Source organism: Sorex fumeus, unplaced genomic scaffold, assembly GCF_029834395.1.
Source record: "Sorex fumeus unplaced genomic scaffold, SorFum_2.1 ptg000033l, whole genome shotgun sequence".
In the NCBI taxonomy this organism is placed as follows: domain Eukaryota; kingdom Metazoa; phylum Chordata; class Mammalia; order Eulipotyphla; family Soricidae; genus Sorex; species Sorex fumeus.
The window spans coordinates 35045110-35071724 of NW_026606090.1; the positions used below are offsets into that span (position 1 = coordinate 35045110).

At 43.6% G+C, this 26615-nt stretch overlaps 1 protein-coding gene across 2 annotated transcripts in view; it reads left to right on the forward strand.

Moving 5' to 3' along the window:
* The window catches only part of AFF3 (ALF transcription elongation factor 3), a 601777-nt gene extending 576475 nt beyond the window's left edge, over positions 1-25302 (forward strand). For both annotated transcript variants that reach the window (XM_056116650.1, XM_056116651.1), the window contains exons 17-23: positions 10594-10657; positions 13454-13590; positions 16015-16086; positions 18103-18196; positions 22030-22079; positions 22187-22410; positions 25023-25302. In XM_056116650.1, coding sequence (XP_055972625.1) covers positions 10594-10657; positions 13454-13590; positions 16015-16086; positions 18103-18196; positions 22030-22079; positions 22187-22410; positions 25023-25144 — 763 coding nt within the window. In that variant the 3' untranslated portion in view covers positions 25145-25302. The remainder of the gene's footprint in view (positions 1-10593; positions 10658-13453; positions 13591-16014; positions 16087-18102; positions 18197-22029; positions 22080-22186; positions 22411-25022) is intronic.
* Positions 25303-26615: the final 1313 nt, after the last annotated feature.

The following is a 26615-nucleotide window of genomic DNA, read 5'->3' on the forward strand; positions in this document are numbered from 1 at the left end:
GGGCAGCAGAATTGGCAGGGCAGGGGGGTAGGTGAACATGGCCCCGTGCTAACACAGGACTCAGAGCTGCCATGCCAGAGCCACTGGGGCTCAATTTTGAATGAACTAGAGTTCAGGTGGAAATTTTTATGTATTTGTTTTAGTTGTGTCGGTTTTTGGGTTTTTTTTTTCTTTTCAGTGAAGCAAGGTAGTTTCTATTAAATGAAACTTATTTAGAAAGATGTGAGGGGAGAGAGAGAGAACACAAGCTTCTCCAGAGAGGAAAAGCAAGCAAAGATACATGGATACAAGGAGTGAGATGTGAACCCCACACAGGCATGAAGAGCAATCTCACATGGGAATTTCTTTTTCTTTTTAATTTTTAATATTATAAAGTAGTGTACAATATTTGATTACTTTTAATATTCAAACACTAATCTCACCACCATTACTCCTTCCCACCACCGTATTTTGGATGTTTTCATCCCAAACCCCAATCCCTGCCCCAAAGCAGAACCGAAATAGTATATTTTGTATTGTTTGTTATGAAAAACCGCTGAAAATGTTCCCAAAAAGTGTGAAGATTGATGTATTTCACCCAGGGGCCATTAAGCCCTTCTATAAGAGATCACTAACATGTTGATAAAAGTTGAGCGTTGTGTGCTTATATATATATATATATATATATATATATATATATATTTCCCTCTAAAATTGGTTGCCTCCTACTTTAAACCCCATCAGATGTGGTACAGTACTCTTGGAGTACAGGTGGTTATAAGGTATTCGTGGCTGTGCAGTTTAGGAATAGGTTCACTCGTATGTGAGGCTAGGCCTGAGTGTGTGGAGAGCAGCCATGAGCCTGGTGGTGGTTGGATTCTGGAGGTTTTCTGCTGCCGGCCGGGGCTGGGTCCCTTGGGGTGGGGAGGACCCTCACCTGCCCCCCTCAGGGGTGCCCCAAATGAAACAGCCTGGCACGGGATCCAGCAGCATGGTTATGGGAAGTGTCATCACATGGGAATTTTAAATGGACAGAATAAACCAGAGGTCCCCAAATGTTTATGGATTATTACACTCTTCAGAAAAAAAAAAAAAAACCTCTTGACTCCCCACCCCTCTCAGAAATCTTTTCTATAGGAACAGCAGAGAGCTATCCCCACTCTCATCCCTCACACCACCAGTTCTCCCTGAGGCATGTAAAGCCCCTGAGCTACCCCAGCACTGTTGTCCAGTTGGGGAAGCACTGGGGTAACCCGTGCTTTGCAACCCGAACTAAAGCCAATGGCGTGACTAAGACCTACGTTTCTAAGCAATCAGATTCAGAGAAACATTTTGTTTTCATAAATTATCATAGGCAAAGAATAATAGTGACCCCCTGAAAACTTGTTTGCTCTAAAATCATTTCCTGTATAAAAAGATGCTTTATTCAGGAGGAAAAAAATAGATCCTGTCCTCTACCTAACTCTGGGCCCAGACCCCACAGTTCCTTACATTCATTAAATCAGCTTTAAAGGAAAAACAAGAAACTCATCAGTAAAAATAATGCCTTGGAATGTTCTTGAAGTGCTAAAAATGACAAATGAAAATTATTTAGGCTTTTAGTGAAAGAAATATGTGCCAAGGACAAACCTGGAAGGCTTGTCCTGGAGGACAGCATCATTTCAAGGACTTTTCTTGAATCCTGTTTTCAAGCTCCACTGTTCAACATGCCTACAAAAGGGGGTGGGTTGGGGGGCACCCCCTCTGCTCTGATTGCTACCTGCAGCTGAGAAAATTTACACCACCATCCCTAGTGCCACTCACAGTCAGAAAGTGAAGGAGTTAGATGCCACCAAGACCCAGCTGCCTTATCTGTGAGAACATTCTACTGTCGCAGGAGGCATCTCAAGATCCAGTGAGATGTTCTGTCCCCAGGGAGCACGTGGGAGAGTGAAGCGTCCCACAGAGATGACTCCCCACTCCGTTCCCCTCCCCCTCACCCACCCAGAAGGCAGACATGGTCCTGGAATCCCCAACCCCACTTTGGACCTCTAGGAGAAATCGCCAACCTGCATTGTGGTCCTCAGTCGTTCCCTGGACTGCCACAAACTAATTAGGGTACAGCTTTTGGGGGTTGAGAGGCAAATCCCCAGTTTCAGCTTGTTTGTATCATTTCCTGAAAATGCTCCAAGAGAATCAGATTTGGAAAAGTTTTTAAGGAGGGCCCCAGAGGACGAGGACAGTGTTTTTCTCCTCTTGCCCACTGCTGCAGCCAAGCTGGAGCCCTCCCAGCCTCCTCCTGGCCCTCAGCATCTCCCTTCCTCCTCCCCATCCCCTCTGCCTTGCTCAGGCGGGAGGGAGCCAGTAATTGATCCCAGGAGTCAGGGACACATAATGGGTATAGAATCAGTTGGTCAACTACATGCATAATTAGGGTTTGGTGTGTCAATTCGCTTTGAGCTTTAGCCATCTATGTAAGCTGGAACTATGTTTAAGGGCAGTGTAGAAGTTTGCATCTGGATGTCACAAATTTGTATTAATATAAGTCTGTATTCAGAATGCTCAAACGTGAGGCCGGAGAGTCCGGTGGGTAAGGTACTTGCCTGACACATGACTGACCCCGGTTTGATCACCAGCATCCCATATGGTCCCCCCAGCACCGCCTGGAGTAATTCCTGAGTGCAGAACCAGGAGTAACCCCTGAACATTTCTGGGTATACCTTACCCCTATCCCCCCAAAATTTCTGCGCAAACAGAATGGATCTCAGAATCTCAAGCACCAGACACTTCCAGATAGTGATATTAAGTCACACACACACACACACACACACACAGACACACACACACACACACACACAGACACACACACACACACACATTTTATTTTTTTTCTTTTTTCTTACATTAAAATGTCATTCTATTTTTTAAATTTATTTTTTTATTAGTGAAACACCATGAGGTACAGTTGTAGACTTACAAATTTTTGTGCTTGGGTTTCAATTATACAATGATCGAGTACCCATCCCTCCACTAGTGCCCATCCTCCACCACCACTGATCCCAGTATCCCTCCCACCTCCTACGGCCATACCACCCTGCCTTTGTGACAGGGCATTCCCCTTTGTTCTCTCTCTACTTTTGGGTGCTGCACACACACACTTTAAATGTAAGTAATTTTCCAATTTATGAGCCCAAAAATCAAGTCAGAAACAACAACTAGCTACTCAACTTTGATTTGCAGTTTTTTGTGCCATTTGCAAGACAAAATAGTTCTCAATCTTCTGGGACCACAGCTAATGCAATTTTCTCACTATCTGTATCAAAAAGAAGGTTGTTATCATTCGTTCTTCCCATTAGCAATATGTCTAATTTTTCTGGCAGACAGCTACAATAAAACTGTTTCTCCTCTTATGGATATAGACATAATAGAATTTTAAAAAAAGCACTCCTGCATATCCATCATACAGAGGGATGTCATGTTCCAATTGCCATGTGTCCCAGTTTATTTGAAATCCATAACAGTAAAATAAACATGCAGCTCAAACAGCCACTCAGCCACTGAATAAGAAAGTCATGAGGGAGATTCTTCAAGCTAGAAAAGCAAAATCAGAATTGTCTCTTCGTTGTAATAGTAAAAATGCATCCCTTAAGAGATCCGTGAGCTAGGAAGCCACAAAAATTGTGTGAAGTATCTCCCAGGTTTAGTTGGCATAAACTGAGCCTTTACTCATGGCAGGTAGAGAGGCAGGAGCTCAGCTTCAGGCACCAGGGAGGATACACAGAGGCGGCCACCCTGGAAAGCTTTCCTGGAAGCACTGGATTCTGGCCAGCTCTTGATCCCCACGGAGCGAGCTTCCCCACCACCAGCAGCCCCCACAGAGGAGAACTGGAGCTCCTTCCACTCCCTCAGCTTCAACAAGCAGTGAAATGAGAGAGGAAGAACTCACCAGAAAAGAAAGGACTAGAGAATTAGCATGAGAGTAATTTAGAGTTGATGGAAATCCAGTTATAATGATCCAAACAGTAACAGATGCTACACTGTCATTCAATTTTTATAAAGCCTAATCATGAAGCTTTTTTTAAAAAAAAGTAAACTCATCCTTTTGTATTATAAATACTCGTTAATGGTTGAATAAACATACACTTCAGACAGCAACTAAATCCAGTGGGCGCTCAGTAACAAGTGTTAAATGAGCCCAGCTGAGTTACAGTAACATTCCCAGGGGGAAATGCTTTCCCCTCCCTTTCTTTCTTCCTCTGAAAGTGTGAGGAATCCACAGGAAGGTAAATTGAAATTCTTTCCTTTACGACCCCTCCCCAATATTGCCAGTTAGAAGGAGACCTGCATGGGGCTTGACGATGCGAATGGAACTGAACAGAATCACGCTTATTTAAAACTGTGACCCGGGTCAATGTGTTCCTCCCGGATGGTGCCTCCTGCCCTGATGTGCAGCCACATAGGATGCCTGCAACTCTGCAACCACAGTTCCAAGGTGTCAGTGTATGATTCAAACTTCATTTGGGAAAAAAATAGAACTGTAAGAATGTGTGTCAATGAGTGACAGTACTTGATTCAACTCAAAGACTAGAAAGTGATCCAATGTGTTAATGCCATGAGCTGTAAATTGCTTGGTGTCATAATTAGTGACAGGTTGCTCTTGGCCCAGAGAATGGAGGGCGAACATCAGAAAACAACGAAGGAAAGAAAGGAAATTGTGAGATAACAACTGTTGTGAGGGCCTTGGTACAGAAGTCTGAGCAGAGCTAAAGTGGTGAGACGCTTGGCGGGAAATCCGAGCTTCCTGTCCCACCCTCCGTATTGCCACTCTGGGAAGCCAGCAGCCCCCCCAGTGCCAAAACTGCCTCCTGCTCCCAGAGGAATGTGCTGTCACTTGCCCATATTTCACAGGGATGAGGCAGCCATGATCATCACATTCAGCCAAACCACCAAATGTCCCATCTGTCTCCACAGTGCTCGGAACAGGAGCCCAGCGTCTATTTCCCAGCATACAGAAAGGCTCTTTCTCAGCCCTCACGGTGGAAGGAAGGCCAACGCATGTAAAAAGAGGCCAGGGGAAGCAAGAGGGACTGGGCATTTATAATATAATTATGCTCTACAGTCTCATGGCTAAAAGGACTTTAATTTTATAAAGGATGGGAAGACTCCTATACATAAAAGCTCGGATCTCTTGCAGTATGATTTAAAAGAATACCAATTGAAATCCTTGTGCGTACTGATATTACAGCAAGGCAAGACATTCCCATGGAGAGCCAGCCATGGGCTTTGTTCTTCTCTGGAGTCTTTCCTGCCCAGTCACTTCAGAGCTCGACCCCATCCATTTTGTTTTCCTGAGAAGCCATTAGTATGTCTTCATGTGGAATTGCTTCATTATGAAATTCCTGTCTCTCATCTAGCCTTCATTCTGTCCTACACAAACCAGATAGGGGGGCGGTGGGGGGTGCAGGCTAGGCTCCTGGGTTTGAGCTAGGCCTTTCAGAACATCCTGACTGAAATCTTAAAGATGCTATTTCTAAGGGTTTTGTAAATTATTTCAAGCCGTCATCCCAAAGAACAACAAATGGATAAGTTCCTATTTGAGAGAAAGTTGCTCTCTGTTGAACAACAGAAACCTGTGGTTCTTTGCCTGTCCCTGGCAGGAGCACATGCTGATTTCTCTATGTGGAGAAGAGAGAAGCATCTATTTGCAAGAACTGATGACCTGTGTAAAATGAGGAATGATGTTTCCTGCTCCTGAGAAGCCAGGTTCCAGGGGCTCTTGGGTCCCAACCAACATCAAGAATATACAAACAAAACTGCATTTGAATTCTTGCTCTCTAAATGCAGTTGAAGTCAGGTTCACGGTTATATGGCAGAGAGCCTGCCCTATATATGTTGGGCCCTGAATTCCACCCCTGGAGCTAGGGAAAAAACAAATGCAGCCAACCTGCTTTCTTCTAGAAGTACTTAAAAAACCGAGACCAGCACCCAGGAGCCATGATTACCAAGGGCCCTCCAAAGTAGTGTTCCCTTGCTTACCGCACTAAAGATGAAAGCTCCAAGGCTTGTTGGAGGATCAGTTGTTAGGATATTAGATGATGAAATAACTATTAGATGCAGTTTCTCTACCTGTCTGATTCTGTGTTTGTTTCCCTAAGAAAATGGCCCAGCCCATGTGGTTTTGTAGACCTGTTTGTTCAGATGGTGGCACACTCACCCCTGCCATTCCCACCCAGGCTGCCTGGCAGAGTTCAGAGTTACAAAGGTCTCCGGCAGCCTCTCTGCAGGAGGCCATCTTCCTCCCTCTCCACCACAAAGGAGAATGAAAGGCAGGTTGCTTTACTGCTCCTGCACCAGAAGCAGTCTGGGGGAGCTCAGCCTGAGCTGCTTCGAAAGGCCCAGTGTCTGTTGGAGTGAGGGAAGAGAAGAAAGCACTCCATTTGGATCAAATGCCCTGACAATCTATGTGCAGTCTTTATGACAAAGACGTATGTGGGTAAGCCTTTGATGTTTAGATCACTCAGCCCCATTTCCCAGGAGCCTCAAACTCCCAGTTAGCTAAGCAGATGATGTTAAATTGAACTGTTATTAGTTTTGACCATGTGTCATTATAAAAATACCTTGACTATTGGAAGCACTGTAAATAATTTTAGCATCCAAATGAAAAGCAAAACTCTTAAAATCTTCATGTCAAAAAAAATAGAAAACTAGGAGATAAAAATGTTGTTTTACCGCAGAGATAATTAGCTTATATTTTAGTGCCTTTGCACATGGTTTTATGCTCCTGCCACGAGGTAGACAACTGTTTTTCTTCCCTGTTGATTTGCGTGTCATGTCAGCGCGATGCCCCCAGCAGGCATCACAACTCTGCTGCACAGGCAGGGTGGCGACCCATTGATGCCTCTTCCTTTATATGATCTGATCTAGAAATCAGCAAAAAAGAGAAAAATAGACTCGTCATGAGGCAGTCTTTAGTGAAACTGTAGTATGCCTTCCATTATGTACAAAAATGGGAATTCTAACACGCTCATAAATGGACTCCTAGTTTTTAAGCAGCTGAGGTTGTAGCAACTTTGACAAAGGTAGAAAATGACGTGTTACTCATCCATATACTCTTCTCTTTGTGACTCAGTCTCCATATCAGGTTTTTAAAATGTGTTCTCATACTTCAGAGAAAAATAGCCTTGATTAAGGAACCCATATTGAAGAAGTGGACATCATAGCCGTCCATCCCTAAGGGTGACTTACAAGGCTAGTAAAAACTACAGTTGCATAGCTTATTACTGAGAGAATCCTTTCATGAAAACAAAAATGCATTTGGAATGATGATCTATTAGTGACAAGGTCTACAAAACAGAGCAAAGGAAAAATGACCAAACTCATCCGCTAGAGTATGGAGCAGATAATGATGTGGAGAATTTCAAGTTGCCATGGAGATGTGCTCTGGCTCATTGGCTGCGCTGCTGCAACCCACAAAGCAACCTCTCTCTTCTGGGCTCCGAATGAATTCAGTGATATTCCAGGAAGATTTATTTACCTTTTGCCATGTGCCTAAAAGTACAGCGTGGGGAAGATCAGAGAGCCCTGCAGCATTTTCTGCTGAAAATAATGTCTCCTACAAAGTGTTGCACACAGACAAAACTATATGCTCAGTACAGCTCAGAAGGTGATTAAATATCCAGAGCGTAGTACTGCCAAGAAATCTTTTGTTAGATAGACTGAGTCAAAAGCCAAGTTTACCAAGAAGTCCTGGTGGAAGAATAATATGAGGAATTGGTAGTATTTGGCTGTAATATTTTCTATTATAAAATTAGTGTTTCATTTATTATATTTATTTATTATAACATTTTGTACAGTTGGTAGTATTTGGCTCTGATTAGGCACTTAGTTAAAGGAACATTTCCCAGATGAGGAGAAACATTGAACGGAGTGTCTAGAGTCTGGGGAACAGGGAGGTAGGGGGGGAAATGGTAGAGTCGTTCAGTGAGTGAGTGATATGGTTAACAGGTTCAGCAATATTATTGAGATTTTATTTCATTGACTCCAGAAAATGGTTTTAGGTCTGTGAGTAGGTTGGTAAAGTAAGGAACGGTTGGTTTAACAAACACTGGTCATGTGTTAGATAGGAGTAGAGTGAAACTAGAGGGGATCTAAGCTTAATCTGAATGGCACATGTCATCAATGGGAAAAGAAGGAATGTTTACAGAGACACATCACAGTAGAGGAGAAGGCTATGATGACACCTGAAATCCTCTGTGAATACTGAGACATCTGAAGCTCATGATCTGGGATTGGACTGTAAGTGGAGCCTGGTCTTTCACTGTCTGGCTTGAAGCAGGACAAACCAAAATTTAATCTACAGGATTTTCAGAACAGTGAAGTGCCTCTTATGATCTAGTATAACCTGTAGAATATGCAGTAGTAAATCCTGATGTAAACTATGGACTGGGGGTGATGATGATATGTCAATATAGATTGATCTTTTTAGCAGTGTGGACCAGGAAGGAGATAGCCCAGAGAGTATGGAGGAGAACAAGCTTACTTTATGCTCAGTTTTGCAGCGAACATTAAAATGTCTATAATAATAAAGTCCATTAAAAACAAAATATTCTAAGTTTTCTTATACACACTATACTATCATTAGCTGTAGTCATTAAATCCTAACACTCTTTATCACAAGAAAAAATAAAAGAAGGGGCTGGAGCAATAGAACAGCAGGTAGGGTGTTTGCCTTGCACGCACCCAACCTGGGTTCAATTCCCAGCATCCCATATGGTCCCCCGAGCACCGCCAGGAGTAATTCCTGAGTGCATGAGCCAGGAGTAATCCCTGTGCATCACTGGGTGTGACCCAAAAAGCCAAAATAAATAAATAAATAAATAAGTGTAATTATGAATGGGGTCCCCTAGAGTTCATGTTGCAGTCGCTTCACAAAATGTACAGGTGTCAGGTTATATTTTTCCCACTACCTCAAGTACAAAAAATAACATTAATTTCCTGAGTCAGAGCATTTAAGAGATGAACTAGCGCAGCGTTTCTCAGTTGGGAGCTTAAGGGCCTCAGTGGGCACCCAGGACTTTAAAGAGGGCAACAGGTGAAAATCACATGATGGGGGCATAGCATGAGACTACGGACCACAGTAAGGAAACATGGTCAGGAAACAGTAGGAGAAACACTGAGCCAGAGCGAGCGGATGCAGACAGACGGCGCCTTCCTTCCCAAGGAGGGCTCAGTCCTGAGCACATGCTCACCCAGATGACTGGAAGCTGCGGGGTCTGCAGAGTAGGCAGAACGGTGAAAGTCAATGCATGAGCTTAATTGGACACATTAAAGAGGTTCTGCAAATACATTCCTCATTTCTTGGTTGGGAGAGTTAAATATCCCTAAACATGTTCCCACAATACTGACAACATTTTATCAGGAAGTAAGAGACAGAAGACCAAGTTCCTTTTTCCTCCGTGATTTGTGATTTGAAATGAATTATTTATTGTGGCCATAGTTTGTTTATTTGATTGGTTCAGATCATTAATACGAGGATGCTAATTTGAGATTGCAGTGTCATTGTCATGGTATCTATGATGTATCTAAGTATGTTGACCTCTTTGAATAAAAGAGTGCTACTCTGACTACCTAAAATTGAATTAAGGAAATAGCTTCATTTTAATCTGAAAGAAGACAATTAAAGTCAACATAAAACAATAGTTTGAGCATTCACAGATTACTGTCACTGCTTGCATCTCATCTCTCATTCAGAGAGTCCTTGCTTATAGGGAATATTCATGAATAAGTCAAGTATATTGATAGCATAAAGACCCATAATACAAAAAAAGAGTTTTGGCATCTAAAGCATGTAGATTTAAATATATGCATAAGACTCAAAGCCTTTGAAGGTACTGCCTGAAGAGTGGCTGAGTGACGCAGACATCACACACTCAGGTCAGTCTCTGAATTACCTCCATCTCCCTACAGACTCAGTGCTGCCCAGGGTTATTGCTTTAATAACGCACATGTCTGCTGTTAATGTTTACCAGCTAGCTAATCAGAACTCTAGAGAATACATGCCATGTTTGCATTGTTACAAGGTACACATCATTTTACAATTAACTTCATTACAACTGGAATGTAATCACACAGCATTACCTCTCTTCATTTTTTACTGTGACACTTTAAAATAATTATATCTATAGATACATGTTCTCTAGGTGCCATTTGTGCATATAAATGATACTTGTTTTTATAAATATACACAATATGCTCACCTAAATATTTCTCTGGGTTTTGGTCATATTTACAGTATTTACATTAAGAGGGATATTTTGTATTAGCATCATATGAAATAATATTTTTCACTTTCTTCTTAACTATGCAATAAAAAGTCTGTTTCACAAATTAGGCAATGGGGAACCATGTGAAAATCACTGTAAATGTCGACTAACAGCACATATTGTGAGTGTTTTTAATAGCTAATTTCAGAGAAATATACTTGTGGCGATTTATAGAGAGACAGTAATCTGAAAATGCAAAATATACTTGATTACATTTCAAGCAGATTTTTAGACTTGTCATCAAGTTTAGAATAAAGGAATATTTTCTAAAGATCTCACACAATAATGCCATTAAATATTATCCTTCCCTTAGGCCACGCAGTGCAGATTATTTTATGCAAGAAGCTAAACGGATGAAGCATAAAGCAGATGCAATGGTAAGACCCTTCCTTTCCAGATAGTCTTTCAAATTATGTTTGTATTTCAGCTTCATCATTGGGCGATATAGCTAGGGTAATTATAAAATCTATTACAAGGATGGCTGGGTCTGTTAAATGGAGAAATGTTTATATAATCAAGTGCTCATAGCCCAATAAATTATTACTTCAACCAATAATGTCTGACTTGGAGAAAGCCCTGGATAGATGAATATTTCAATTAAATCTTAAGGTTTGAACTAGAGGCAGTGGAGTCAGTAGGTGCTAGTTGTTTTTTTTTTTATATAAGAAAAATAGGGTTTGGGAGTTTCGGTTTTGTTTTTTGTTCTGTTTTGTTTTGTTTTGTTTTGTTTTGTTTTGCTTTTGTCTTGGTCCCAGGATCAAATCCCTTTTTGAAAACACTCATGTTATTCACATGCATCTGCCAGAATGATCCTTCCTCTGAAGCTGTACAACCCAGAGATCATTAAACTCACATTAGATGTTTAAGTCACCATGATTTGATATTTTCAAAGAGTAACTTTTCTTGCTTAGATAATTTCCTACATGGTGCTTTAAGGCAAATTCGTTTTTGCTAAAAGAACCATACAGTTGTTCATCCTCCAGTCTTGTCCAAAGGAAGTCCCTCCTGCTTAGTCATTCCAATTCTGCTGTTCTCTGGTGCCCTTAAGTAAGATGAGGATGATGGGATGAGCAAAGCTCTTCAGATGACCTTCAGAGCTTCATTCCTGGGTCAAGGTTGCATCACCCCTCTCTCCCAGTGCTGCTGACACAAGCATCTCTGTGAAGATCATTGTCTAGGTACACTTGAGTATGAGGGGATAAATCAGACTATCATAAAGCATAGAAGGAAAATAGTGAGAAACAACTATTGCCCTCAGCCCCACAATCTGATAGAGAGTGTTGGTCACTCATAGTTACTCATTCTTGGTCATCAGCTACTGGCTATGAGCTTTGATTTTTAAAATTTTGTGACTGAATCATTCACTGTCATAATGCCCACCTGATCATTGCTCTGGGTGCTGCTCTGGCCAGACTGTCCTGCTGTCTGCACTCATGTGCTCACACCTAATCACATGCCAAGGAGATGCCTGTGCACCAGGAGAGCCTATACACACTCATAGCCCCCTCCAACTCACATACATGCTGTCAATAACACTCACCCCTTGTGTCTTCCACATATGTGGCCCAGTTCGTCAATCATCCTTCCCGTGCCCAGTTCATTCCTCTCTGTAGCCTGTCACTTTCTCCCTTCCCACGTCACATTTTGAGTTGGACTCTTTGCTTTGCATTTTGTTAGTTCATCACGAACTTCCTTGCACATCGAACCAACCTGTGGCTACGTGTTTTTCTCTTCAGAAGCACATAAATACTTCTGGGAGGAGCTTTTGTGTCAAGTACACATAAAACATAACTGCGTACTAAAGGCTGGAGCAATAACACAGCGGGTAGGGCATTTGCCTGCACATGGCCGACCCAGGTTTGATTCCTCCATCCCTCTCAGAGAGCCCAGCAAGCTACTGAGAGTATCCTGCTCACACAGCAGAGCCTGTCGAGCTCCCCATGGCATATTCGATATGCCAAAAATGGTAACAAGGCTCTCAATGGAGACGTTTCTGGTGCCCGTTCAAGCAAATTGATGAACAACGGGAGCACAGTGCTACAATGCTACAGTGCATACTTAAAATGCTTGTTGAGTTAAACAACATCTTAACCTAAATAACCGCTACCAAAATGTTTTACTCTCTACTCTGGCATTTCTCAATCAGGGCCCTACTGTAGGCCCCTAGATATTCTAGGAGGCCACAGACGAAAATCACATAAATGAGATCAACCAGTAGGACAGAGGAGTGATATGGTTGGTGGGGTGCCACAGCTGGAGAAGGATTAAGGTACACTGTGCACCAGGAGAGCCTGGTTTAGTGATTATTATTATTAGTGATTTAAGTTTAAAATTTTGATTATATTGAAAGAGAGTATCTCACCCACATGGCAAAGCCTGGCAAGCTAGCTATGATGTATTCGATATGCCAAAAACAGCAACAACAAGTCTCACAATTTGTTGTGAGATGTTACTGGTGCCCGCTCAAGCAAATCTATGAACAATGGGAGGACAGTACTACAGTGCTATAAAAAAGAAGGAATAATAGGGAAGTATGGAGATGTAATTGTCAGAAATGTGAAAGATAATAACCGTGACCTTAAACCATCAAAGCTGGAGTGTACAAAATGAATTAAGAAAAGTCTTTGTTTGGAATCAGATTTTTTTTCTTGTTGGGTCATACCCGGTGATGCACAGGAGCTATGCCTAACTCTGCACTCAGGAATTACCCATGGCAGTGCTCAGGGGACTCTATGGGATGCTGGGAATTGAACCCGGGTCAGCTGGTTGCAAGGCAAACACCCTACCTGCTGTGCTATCGCTCCCGCCCCTTTGGAATCAGATTTACTGACTTCCAGTGTATCTTCAGCACAGCATAGGCGGTAAGACCGAAGGATGAAGTTGCAGACCAGGAGAGATTCCACAGGCAAACAGCAGAGTTGCCACGTGTGGCACTGGCTCGGTGGATCCTAAGTTTCCGTGCATCACCATTCACTCCCCGACTCTGAATCGGGAGCAACTTGGGGAAATATCTAGAGAAGGAAGTGTACTGTGGCTGTCTTAGGGTTCCTTCACAGGATTGAGGAGCTCGGTAACTTAATAACTCAACTTATTTATTGAGGATAAGTCAAGTTTTTCTGTGTCAGCACTGTCTCTGTACTTAAAGGAAGGTCTTTGTTTGCTGTGTTGGTCAGGTGGAGAAGTTCGGGAAGGCTTTGAACTACGCAGAAGCAGCCCTGGCATTCATCGAGTGTGGAAATGCCATGGAGCAGGGCCCGATGGAGTCCAAATCCCCGTACACGATGTACTCAGAAACAGTGGAGCTCATCAGGTGACAGCGATGTTTCCTTGCTGGGGACAGGGCAGGAGATGAGGAATTCCCAGGAGTACTGAGAACCCTGGGGAAATGGCAGCCATGCCATCCGCTGCCAGAAACCAATGGTCACGCCCCCAAATATGAAAATATGATTTTGCCAGAACCTTCCCCATACCCGGGCTTTTTTGCCTTTTTGTGCCTGATTGTGGCAAAAAAAACTGGGGCTGTGTGAATTGTGCATGCCCATGCCACCCTCTTAGGAAGTGACAGATTCTGAGCCCATTTTTTTTGAACCTCTAACCTGTTTTTTTCTTTAAAAAAAATCTGATTCAGGTTAGTGTAACCTGAATTTTAACTACATGAAAAATGAGTCAAAACTACATAGAAAAGAAAGGGAATTCTGGGGATTTATGAAGGTGCAGCCGTCTTCTCAGAGGGAACCACGTAACTCTGAGCTGAAGCCTACACAGGCACCCATCCTGGAGCAAGACATGTCATGTGAGGAAAGCAGCGTTTCTGACAGACTTGGCAAGGGGCTGGGTGGGAGATTCTTCTGTCCACACTGGAGACCCGGGAAGGCACACCTTTCACATCTCCTTAAGAAAACACCAAGGGAGTTAGTTGATCCCATCTTCCTGCTGAGTTTTGTCATAAGACTTTTGTTTTGAAGGAGAAGGTCAGGCATTTAAGGGTTGCACTCATTTGTGGAATATAAAAAAATAATAATAATATGAGACTAACACCCAAGGACAGTAGAAACAAGGGCAATGAGGATTACCCCATAGTTTGGAAACCTGTCTCATGAGCTGGGGAAGAAAGCAGCTGGAATAGAGAAGGGATCACTAAGTCAATGTTGGTTGGAGGGTTGCTCAGCATGGGAGATGTGTGCTGAAAGTAGATAAAGGACCAAACGTGATGGCCTCTCGTATCTGTATCACAAACCATAATGCCCAAGAGTAGAGAGAGAGTAAGAAGGAAATTGTCTGCCATAGAGGCAGGCGTTGGGGTCAGGGGTGGGGTGGCAGGAGGGATATAGGGGACATTGGTGATAGAAAATGTACACTGGTGGAGGGATGGGTCTCCAATCATTGTATGACTGAAACTCAATCATGAAAGCTTTGTAACTATCTCTCCATTGGTTCAAGAAAAAAAAGAAAAAAAAGAAACTAGAAGAATCCCTTTAGTGTAAACCCCAGGCATACATGGTAATATATACAATAGCTATATTTTATAAAAGTAAAAGCCAAAAAATTCTAAAGAACCAGAAAACAATGATCCATTAGCTTTAGAGAAATGCTAGTTATACTGACAGCAAAGTTCTCATCTGGAACCATGGAAGTCAGAGGAAGTGGCATGATTTTTCAGGTGGTGAAAAAAATTTAAAACTATTTTTAAAAACCACTTGTCAAATCATGATGTCTACATTCAGTAATAATAACAAGATTCTTTAGGGGGGAAATGGGAGAAGGAAAACTAAAAGTTTTTTGTTTTCTCTGACTCCCCTAAAGACTGGCTAGTGGAAATTCCTCACAGAAAGAAAATGATAAATGGCTCTTGAGACATCGGGGGGGGGGGGGGGGGGGAAGGAAGAACAAAAATGTAGATATATTGTAATAAACTAACCTCTCTGAAAACTTTGAAACTCCCTCAAGACACTGCAGAATCTGCATATTATGGAGATTATACAGTACCAGTGGCCTTCCTTGAGCAATTGACAACAAACTAGCCCAACTTGCCCTGGGCTTTACAAATGCTCTCAGTAATTCCTTGTAAAAATACTGGGTATTGGTCATTTTAAAAATGACAATAATATACTAAGTTAAGGAAGCCAAATAAGCCAAAGAATACAGACTCATCCATCTGTTTCCCACTGATTTCAGGAATCCCTGACTTTTCCGCAGGATGCTTCAGTTCTCTCAAGGAGTCTGCAGTATTAATTGGATGACTTCTTAGAAGAAAGAAATGCCCACAGTTCTCTGGTTTCAGAGAAATTTGTGGAGTTCCTAGAGCAGTTAAGAGTCCCCAAAACACTGACTCTGCTGTCTAGTAAATTTCCTTCTGGTGAACAGGGCTGAATCCTAGTAGCACCCAAATCTGGCTGAGGTGGTTCTCTTGACAGTGACATTGGGGCATTCTCTAACCCTAACCAACCCTAACCTAACCCATGCATAGAAAACTCCTGAGCTGATCTTGACTTTCTGTAGCTTTTGGAATCGTTTTGTTAAAGAGCAAGAAAAAACTCAATAATCGTAAGTCGTCTTAATTCGTTATCACAGAAATGTAATGCTGAGGGGAAATGGGGCAGCATCAGCTATTTCTTGAAAATAATCACCAGCAGACAGTATTAAAAAATAAACTAAACATTGGGCACAAAGAGCATAGACTCGGTTCTTAGGACGAAACTCGAAGTCATTAGTTTCCCTTTTGTTTTTTTTCTAGGTATGCTATGAGACTAAAAACCCACTCAGGTCCCAATGCCACTCCAGAGGATAAACAACTGGCCGCATTATGGTAAGTGTTTCCCAACTGCTTAAAATAGCTCCTGCATTGGCAAAGCAGTTGTAAAATGCATGACCTACTCAGAGACCTCTGATATGTAAAACTAATGGTGGGGGGGATGTCCACCCCGCCCCCTTCCACCTCTGCTATCTATCTTACTGCTACCCCACATTTGAGGCAGACTCACAGTGGCAGGAAATTCATTGGTACCTTACCTAAGGATCATTTTTTTCTATGTGTTTGTGTTTTAGAATCAGCTCTCTGTTTTGATAATTAGAATGTGAATTGTGCCAAATATAATTTCCCTTGTGTTTAACATTTTAGATGCAATCAAACTAATTCCACTGTCTCTTTAAAGGTGGGATTCATGTCTCTGAATCGGAGATGACTTTAGATGCAGCATCTTAAACTGGGTCACGATTTCAGATGGGGCTGCTCACATACCTGAAGGTGGGGGGCTTGTAGAAAATTCTGCAAGAGTACAAAGTTTTTGGAGCACTCAGCAACCAAAAATTAATTCAAAATTCGCACATAATGAATCAGTGGTGTTTGTGGCAGCACATGTACCCATGTGCATTTCTCGTGAGAAAAGAGGTCCCAAGTGGAAAAATTTGAAGAATCTCTACCTGAAAGTTCTCAGCACACAAAACTGAGTCCATGGTGCTTATGTCATGAACTTTTTTTTTCAAAACATAATATGTAATAGAATTTTCTCTGTTGAGAATAATTATGTGATTAGAATAATAAATTCCCCATTGTACCTACTCCCTCATGCCACCACTGATAATAACATGGCTCCCCTCTCTGGGTCCTCCTGTACTAGAGATTGCGTCTTTTTTCTCTGTCCAGGTTCATACTTCACCTGATGGTCAAGTTAGAAAATCTAGTATGGGGGTGGGGGGGCAGGAGTTAAGAGTGACCTACATAAAAGAGAGTCTCGTTATTTCATGTCATCATATCATTCGGAGTTTGGGTGCTAGGAAGAGACTGTTAAGTTACACTGGTATGTTGACATTGCTAACCTGTCAAGAGCGGATCCTAGTTAGTAACTCTATGTGGAAAATGCCGGGGAAAGGACTGGAGACCTAGTTGAGAGGTTAAGGCACTTGCCTTGCCTGCAGCCCACCCAGGGTCAATGCCTGTTGTCCCCTGTGCACTGCCAGAAGTGACCCTTGAGTACAGAACCAGGAGGACGTCCTGCGCACAGTTGAGTGTGGCTACCTCAGCCAAAACAAAAGCCCAACAACAAACACCAAGATGATTTATATAGCAGGAAATAGGCGTTTCATGTTCTGTATTGAGATTAGTAAATTAATGATGATGGATCGTTAGTTTAAGACAGATACCACTGGTGTGCAAACATCTGTGCACATTTTATAAGCATGCCAGAGCTTATAAAACAAAGATAAGCGTTTTATCCAGCATAGTTTTTATTGTTTATAAAGCACATTTATGTCTTATTATTTGAGCTAGTATGTAGTCCAGTAATTTGAGAGTGCAGGGAATAAAAAGCAGGTGGAAGGGCTATTCTTTCAGCAGAGCCAAAGCTAGCAGTCTGGGAAGTCAGGCAGAAATGAGCTGGTAACTCGCTGAAACTCATCTGGTGAGCAGAGCACATCTCTGTCCCACGATGGAGAGACACTGTCCCCTAGTGGTGGAGGATGAAAACGTCCAACCCAGGGCCCACGAGGAAGCAGGAAAGCCGATTAATACAAACAATCGGATGGAGATTTTATTTCGAAGTAATTCTTTGGTATTTTAAAGATTTTTAAAGGAATATAATATATTTATAGATAGATACGTCTGGGTCTATTACTATAGATATTTTTTAAAGGACCATCATATATTTATAGACAGATACCCATGTCTGGTTATATTATTGATCCATGATGCATGTGTGTATATCTATATATCTATATACGTATGTATGTGAATATGTACGCAGATAAATCCTAGAAACGACGAATGTTTTAGCTTTTCTTAGCAAAAATGCGCACGTTCTTCAGAACACTTTTCTCTTTGCTGCAGCTACCGATGCCTCGCGCTCCTTTACTGGCGGATGTTCCGGCTCAAAAGGGACCATGCTGTCAAGTATTCAAAAGCACTCATCGACTACTTCAAGGTACAGGATGGCTGATGAGCCTCACTGCTTCTCTGTTCACTGCCTCCCTGCCAAGGGCATTTTCGAGGAAGCACAGAGAAACTGTTTCTTTGAGGCTCACACTGGAGCCAATGATAGCTACACTAATCTCACTTGTGGCAGACCTGTGGCATTTCAGGGCTCAGAAATGGGTGTCAGGGCCCCATCTCATTTATCCCCATGCCTTTGCCCAGTATTTTATGGCATAAAGAGAAACACAATCCAGTTACTTGTTTCACTGTACAAGGAATTCCTCTTTATAACTAACATAGATGATCACTGAAAACTCACTCCTGCTTCTTAGAACTGACTGCTGAAAACTTCATCATAGCTGTCTTCAATAGCTGGTTTAATTTTTAATAAAGTGTTTTTTAACCACTAATGGTTGGAACCTGGAGGCACTGGGGGACTAGCCTTTGTGAATATAGAATTGGTCTGCAAACCGTGCCAGCGTGTACTCATCTCAGGGAAAGGAATCATTTTTCACTTGAAGAGTGCTCTTCTTTTTAAATTAATTTATTTTTACAAAGTTTTTCATGATGGGATTTCAGTCATACAGTGCTCCAACACCCCTCCCTCCACCAGTGCACGTTTCCCAGCACCAGTGTCCCCAGGTTCCCTCCCATCAACCCCCACCCCATCCCCTGCCTGCCTCTATGGCAGGCGCTTTTCTTCTCTCTTGGATAGTACTCTTTTTTTAAAAGAGAGAGAGAGAGAGAGAGAGAGAGAGAGAGAGAGAGAGAAGAAATTTTCTGTAAAGTACAGTGAGAGGGGGACCTGGAGTAATAATTCGTTTGAGATTTCCAGGCCTCTGCTCTCCTGAATCTGCAGAAAGAAGAACCCACGACCTTTGCCCCATGTTCCACCTTTACACTCACCTAAGGCCATTCGTCTCCCATGACAGCCGCGCCAGCCCTCTGCCCCCTTCCCGCACCTGCATGTAGGGTAATGGCCACTCAGCCACAACCACATCACAGTGGCAGGAATGGACACTAGTCCTTTCCATCTGCTGGAGTGATCAGGTTGTAATTGATCTTTTTCTTTTCTTTTAATATGGAATCTAAGAGCTAATACTGAAGAGAGTTCTTCAAGAAAAAAAATTGAGTAAAGGCAAGAGTGGAAGTTTATAAGCCACAGACAGAGCTTACAACAAAACTTTTTGGTCTGGGGGCCACTCTTGGCAGTGCTCAGGCACTGCTCCAGATTCTGCTGGTGTCAGCCATGTGCAAGTGTCTTAACCACTGTACTCTCTCTCTGGACCCTACAACAGCACTCTCTCCAGTCCCTACAATAGCACTTTTAAGGGATACATAAAGGCCTTCGTGTACATATGCAGTTTACCAGTATTTCCAGAGAAAGACTGGTAAGAGAATATTGCCTGCAAGCCCATTTCCTGGGGTCAGAGAGGTAGTAAAGGGTATATAAGGAACTTGCCTAGTGCTCAGTAGCCCTGGGTTTGATGCCTTGGCACAATGTTCAGGCACCATCAGCAGTGATCCCTGAGCACAGAGCTAAGAGTAAGGTTTGAGCACCATCAGGTGCGGCCCCCAAACTCCCCTTCCTCCCCAAAACTCATCCCCTCCAGATGTCAACTGGTATTTAGTGCAACTCTAGGTTCAGAAATTACAAAACCCTTCAGGGATGAGTTTATCTCTTATAAATGTGTTTTTATCATTCTGTAGCTGCCTCTGCATGAATGAGGTGGGTGCCCCATTTTCTTAGTCATTAAGCTGAGCAACAGAAGAAGAGATCTGAGGCAACCACAAAAGTATCACATAGAAGACCATTTTGTGCCATTTCGAAGATTCTACTAAAAACTGAAAATCCAGAGATTTTTTCAGAGGGATAATCCAGGCACTGAGGCACTCACGTTGCATCCTGTCCACCCCTGTTCAAATCCCCATGACCACCTCTCATCCTGCCGAAAGCCAAAACAAATAATTTCTGGACAACAGTTACAACTTTGTAAAATTAACCTTAAATTCTTTCCATGCAGAAGAAAGCTCTCTGGAGAAGCATGTGAGGGATATTTTCTTGTCTCTGGAATGGAAAATTCATATTTCCCCCCTCCCCTCGATTCATGTCTGATAAAGAAGCATTATTAGACCCTCAGAAAGGAAACCTAACAAGACTTAGCAACGGTCAAGTGCCTGACACAAACAACTGGTTATTCCTGAACCAGAATATTCAAAGAAATCATAATTTCTTCTTTCTTTGGGGCCTCTTGAAGAGGTACTCAGAGGTTGCTCCCAGCACAGTGCTCAGATGTCAGTCCACGTGTTTCTTGTGACCCGTGCAGTGCAAGGATGAGCCAATACCTCCAGAGTGCAAAACAGGAACATTAGTTCTCTGAGCTACTTCCCCCCTGAAATGAGACTCGTTTAATGCGTTATTACACATACTCTAACCTATTCTCAAGAGAAACTTCCTTTTATTTATTTTTACTTGTTAGGGTTTAGACCATACCTGGTAGTACTCAGGGCCTTCTGCCTCTGTGCTCAGGGATTATTCCTGGCAGGGGACCATATGGGGTGCCAGGAATCAAACCTGGGTTGGCTGCATACCAGACATGTGCCTTACCTTGAACTATCTCTCTGTTCCCAAAATTTTCTTTTAAATAAATAATTTTAAGTTAAATAACGCTTAAGTTAAAAAATTGATGAAGAACGGGAGGACAGTGACAGTGAAGTTAAATAAAATAAAATTTGTGCTCACTTCTGCAGCACATAGCACTGAAGCTCTGTCCTCCCATTGCTCATCGATTTTCTCAAGCGGGCATCAGTAACATCCCCATTGTGAGACTTGTTGTTACTGTTTTTGGCATATCGAATACATCACAGGGAGCTTGCCAGGCTTTGCCGTGCGGGTGAAATACTCTCGGTAGCTTGCTGGGCTCTCCAAGAGGGGCGGAGGAATCAAACTCAGGTCGGCCATGTGCAAGACAAATGCCCTATCCGCTATGCTGTCGCTCCAACCCCTGCAGCAAACATACTAAAAATAAATAAAATTTGATGTCATATGTATTTTAGGCATTAATTGCTTGTTAACAGTTCATGGAGATATGGCCTGTATTCAAATATCAGGTGCTAAAGGGCACAGAGAGATTAAGGCACTTGCCTTGCATGTGCCAATCTGGGTTTGATTCCCAGAACCACGTAGAGTGTTCCCCAAGTCACACCAGGACTGAGCCCTGAGCAGAGCCAGGAAACCAGGTATGGCCCCCAAACAAACACAAAATCGGGGGTTAAGAAATAATTTATTTTTAATGAGGGAGTAGCAGCACAGAGAGGAATGTCAGGGGCTAGCGGGTGTCTCTGGGGGTAAGGCAGCTGTCCTGCATGCAGACAGCCTGGTCTGAGTCCTGAAACCTCACCTGAATTCCTCCAAATGTGGCCCAGAAGTCAGGGAGTGAGACAGGAGTAGAGGCGGGAGAGAGCCTAGGCTGAAGAACCCCTTGCAGACGAACCCCTTGCTCAGTCCAGGATGAACCCCTTGCTCAGTCCAGGATGAACCCCTTGCTCAGTCCAGGATGAACCCCTTGCTCAGTCCAGGATGAACCCCTTGCTCAGTCCAGGATGAACGCCAAGACTGAGGAGAGTGGCCATCCAGCCCCCGTAGAGCTGGGTGGCTGATCGTCACTGCAGAGCTGAAGGAATCCACTGCCCGCCTGTGGGTATTCCTTGCCCATCCCGTTTCTGGGAAGCAGTGTTTTAGCTGCAGTATCTGCCATCGTTTCCCTTGGTGGTTCCCTGAGAACAGTTTCCTGCTGCCCCCCACTTAAGCTCACCCAGTGTCAATGTTTCTGTTTCCCGCAGAATTCATCTAAAGCTGCCCAGGCGCCGTCTCCGTGGGGGGCCAGTGGAAAGTAAGTTCCCATTCCCACCTCCTTGAGCTGCCTCATGTGGAGGGCACTGAGACTGTGAGCCCCCGCTCATCCTGCCTCTCTGCCCCTGTTTCTCTGCCCACCTCCAGGAGCACGGGAACGCCCTCCCCCATGTCTCCCAACCCCTCCCCAACCAGCTCCGTGGGGTCTCAGGGGAGCCTGTCCAACGCCAGCACCCTATCCCCGTCCACCATCGTCAGCATCCCACAGCGCATCCACCAGATGGCAGCCAATCATGTCAGCATCACCAACAGCATCCTCCACAGCTACGACTACTGGGAGATGGCCGACAACCTGGCCAAGGAGAACAGAGGTGTGCGGGGCGGGGGTGGGTTCTAGAGGGAGAAGCAGGAGCTGTGTCCTGCCGAGGAAGCTCCGCTTGGGTCAAAGGCTCTTGCGTGTGAGTGTGTGTGTGTGTGTGTGTGTGTGTGTGAGAGAGAGAGAGAGAGAGAGAGAGAGAGAATCTGCATGAATGTGTGTGCGCATGTGTGTACGCTATGCGTCAGTATGCACGTGTGTGTGAGTATGTGCATGAATGTGTATGTATGTGTATATGCATGAATGTGTTTGTGTGTGCAACTATATGTATGTGTGTGCACGTGTGTGGGATAGAGATGTTATAGGTGCAGATATACATACATTTACAAATAGATATATTTATTTTTCCCTTTAGACAGTGAACACCTTATAGGTAGGGGCTACATTTTATTCAGTTTTTGATTCCTAGCATTTGTAGATGATGTAAGACACCATTCAGAATTGAAAGCTCAACAAGTGCAGATGTTACTAGTTAAATCATAAGTATTTACAACTGAAAAGAGTACATATATGTTGCAGCAAATAATGTTTTATTTATTTATGTGTTTACTTATTTTGATTTGGGGTTTACACCTGGTGATCCTTGGGGGTTTCTCCTGGCTCTGCACTCAGAAATCACTTCTGGTGGTCTCAGGGGCTATATGGGGTGCCAGAGATGAGCCTGGATCAGCCCCGTGCAAGGCAAGTGCCCTCTCCACTGTGCTGTTTTTCCCTTCGCTGCAGGGCTTTTAAATTAATGTTTGTTTTTATTGGTTTAAAGGGATCACAGGCTTATCATGGCTGGGTTTGTAAAGCATTGAAAACCAAAGAAAGAAATAATGAGCAACCTTATCAACAAGACATTGTTAATATTCCACTAGTGTTTTTTCAAGTCTTCTCCAAATAGGCCTGATTTTTACCAAAATCAGTTATATGCAGTTTTTGTCACTTTTTTAGTTCAGCATTATTTCACCAGGCATTTCACTGTTTCACTAATTACAAAAATGCCTCTATGGTGATTCTATAATAGACTTTTATTAATCGGTCTGCAATCATAATGCCGACATTTTTCAACCCCTCTTGGTGGCGTTAGTTGGCTTCTCGTTTTCACCATTACAAAGGCTGCTGTGATAAACATTCTCATTAAGTAAATCAGTGTCCATTGTTCTGGTTCTTTTCTTCTCTCTCTCTTTCTCTCTCTCCTCTCTCTCCCTCTTTCTTCCTGTGTGTGTGTGTGCACACACGCACGTGTGTGTATCTGTGTGTGTGCACGCACTACAGCTGACAGTGCTCAAGGTTTCTCCCAGCTCTGTGCTCAGGGATCACTTCTGACATGGCTTGGGGTATGCTTTCTCCAGCCCCAAGTCTAGTTATTCTATTTGGAGGGGGTTTGGGAAGAATAGGTCTAGATTCTTTTAATGTAATTATTATATATAGATGTAATTAACTCTGCCCCACCCCACACACAAAAAAATAGAATAATACCAATTTGTTCTTTTTCTCCAGCAAGGAGGGTACATGCAAACCTGTGCTCTCCTCATGCCATTAAATGTGGCTTTTGTTCCCGTAGTACCATAAGACTTTAAGGACAAATCCATAATATCCATGATGAGCACTTGTGACACAAACAGAGAAGAGACTCCTTAGTCCCTGAAACCGATCGTAGCCCCATAGAGCCATAACACACCACCCAGATGGGCACCCGCAGAGCAAGTAGCATGCTAGGGAGGCCGGTGCCAGGGCTCCACAGAGACTGAATCCTGAGTTGTCGTGAGCCAGTTTGGAAGTAAGGACAGTGGCTGAGTGGCTAGAAGGGATATGGGCAAAACCGGAGCTCCCCTGTAGGAAACTTGGCAGATCCAAGGTAGAGGCCCTGCCGCCCCTGTGTGCACACTCCACTCCTCCCCCCTGCACCTGCACTTCTTGGGGCTCATTCTCCCTTCCCCTGCGGGGCTGTCTTCACCTGCACCTGGGGAAACTCCCAGACATTGATTTTCAAGCAGTCCAGTAGGTAGGCACTTGTCTTGCACACGCCACCAGGTTAGGCACCACAGATGCTTCCCGGAGTCTCACAGAGCCAGGAGAAAACTCAGCACTGCTGGGTCTGGCCCACTCCATTCTGCCCAAAAGGAGCGTTATTTAGTAATCCAGTCGTGCTGGTATAGCAGCCACATGAATTGATTTGCTTCTGTCAGCCACTAACGTGTGATCTTTGCAGGAACAGCTATTGTCCACCATCTATCTTGGTCCCTCCTGCTCCTTCCTCTTTGTACCTAATGTAGAGCCTGACACTTATTCCCTGGTGAGAGGGCCAATCTCTTCAGACTCCTTCCCAGTCTGGGAGGAGTTGGGGGAAGGTCAAGGCCCCATCCAGAGCAGGCATCATCTTGGGGGGGGGGGGGGTGGAGTGAGAGCTTTCCCTTTGCTCTTATCAGTTGAATGAGACACAGACGACCGAATACCTGGTGGAGTTCTCTCTCTTTGGGTGTTATTTGACTCAGTGGCTGCTGGAGCCAGCCCCTGTGTGGAACAGAGAATGTTTGGTTTTATGGAGACCGTGAGTGTCACTGTTCCTGGAGTCTCAGGATCGTGCCTCCATGGCACCTAACGACTCTCTCCATCCCCCAGAATTCTTCAATGACCTGGACCTGCTCATGGGACCTGTGACCCTGCACAGCAGCATGGAGCACCTGGTCCAGTACTCCCAGCAGGGCCTGCACTGGCTGCGGAACAGCACTCACCTGTCGTAGGGCCTCAGCCTGAGCCGGACTTGCCCTCAGCTCCACGGACAGCTTGATGTTTCTGGACACTGTGCTACTGATATTCCAGCCACAGCATTTATCAAACTGCGGTGAACATTTTCTCAGCATCCAACAATTTCCCAGGGCATGTGTGTTTGTATGTGTGTGTGTGTGTGTGTGTGTTTAAGAAGCTCTCTGTGTATGTATCTTCGAAGCACAGCCCTTTAGAACATCCTTCCTTTGCCTGATTTCCAGAATCCTGGACAAGACAAAGTGATCAGAAGTCAGAAAGACACAGTTTTACACACACACACACACACACACACACACACACACACACATACACACACACACACACACACACACTTTCAGTCTCAAAGCTAAACCATGAATTCTTCGAACATTCAACCAAAATCTCATGGGTTAGTGAACCAGGTGCAATGCCGCACACCGAAAGCTTGACTGCCAGTTAAGATGAACCTAGTTCTTATGCTATTGATTACTTTCAGTATTAATATACTATTCCCCAATTATTTTTGATTGTGTGTATTAATGGATAATTGAATAATGACAATAAGTCAGTTATTTTTGTGCTGGGCGTTTACTAGATTGCATGTTACCAAATATCCTGCCTCTTGTCTGATATCCCCCTTCCTTCCAACTTTATTGTGAACTAAATGCATTTATAAGCCAAGGAATCAATTCTCACAGGTCTTCCCTGCCCTGCTCCCAAATTGGTATAAAAATAGCACTGTGATTGGTAAGAAACATAGTGTGTTTGAAAACTAACCCACATGAACACAGCCGTGGCTCGGCTTTGAAGCTCAGTTAGAAGCCAAGACCTACCACACAGCCAGCCGGCCCAGAATGGAGCTCAGTCCCGCCATGGTGATGTGGTAACTGTGAAGCCATGTGGCACTTGTTGGCCGATGTTTAGCAAGTCTTTTTTTCCCCGCAACAGCTTTCTTCACAAATTTTCTTGGCCGAGTCAGAAAGTTAGCTGGAAAGTCCCTTCGCTATGAAATCTAGATGTGTCGTTGGTCAAGCAAAGACCGATTTGCTCCCAAATTACCACCCAGCCCTCTCCCTCTTTGTGCAGAGGCACCGAGGTAGGCCGCTGATGCCTTTCCCCGGGGAGTGTGATTCAGGCTTGGGTCCATGAGCTGCTCAGTGCACAGGGTCAGTTATTCCTCCCTGTCCTGCTTGTGGTACCAACAAACAGGGCCATCATGCTTCCATCCGATGCATCTGGTATGTTTACGTCTTGCCCTTGATTCTTTCCCTCTTTTTATAATTGAGTTTACATTTTAGTTTTTGACATCTTGTTTACAGTTTCTGTCTGAAACATATTATATAGTCTCCTGTTATGTCCTAGATTTAGCGTTCTTGTTAACTATATATTTGGATATAAAGATACTGGTGAAAGGAAAACAGCTTCTGAAAAAGAAGGTAGGCCTGACCCTACTTTAAAAACACAACA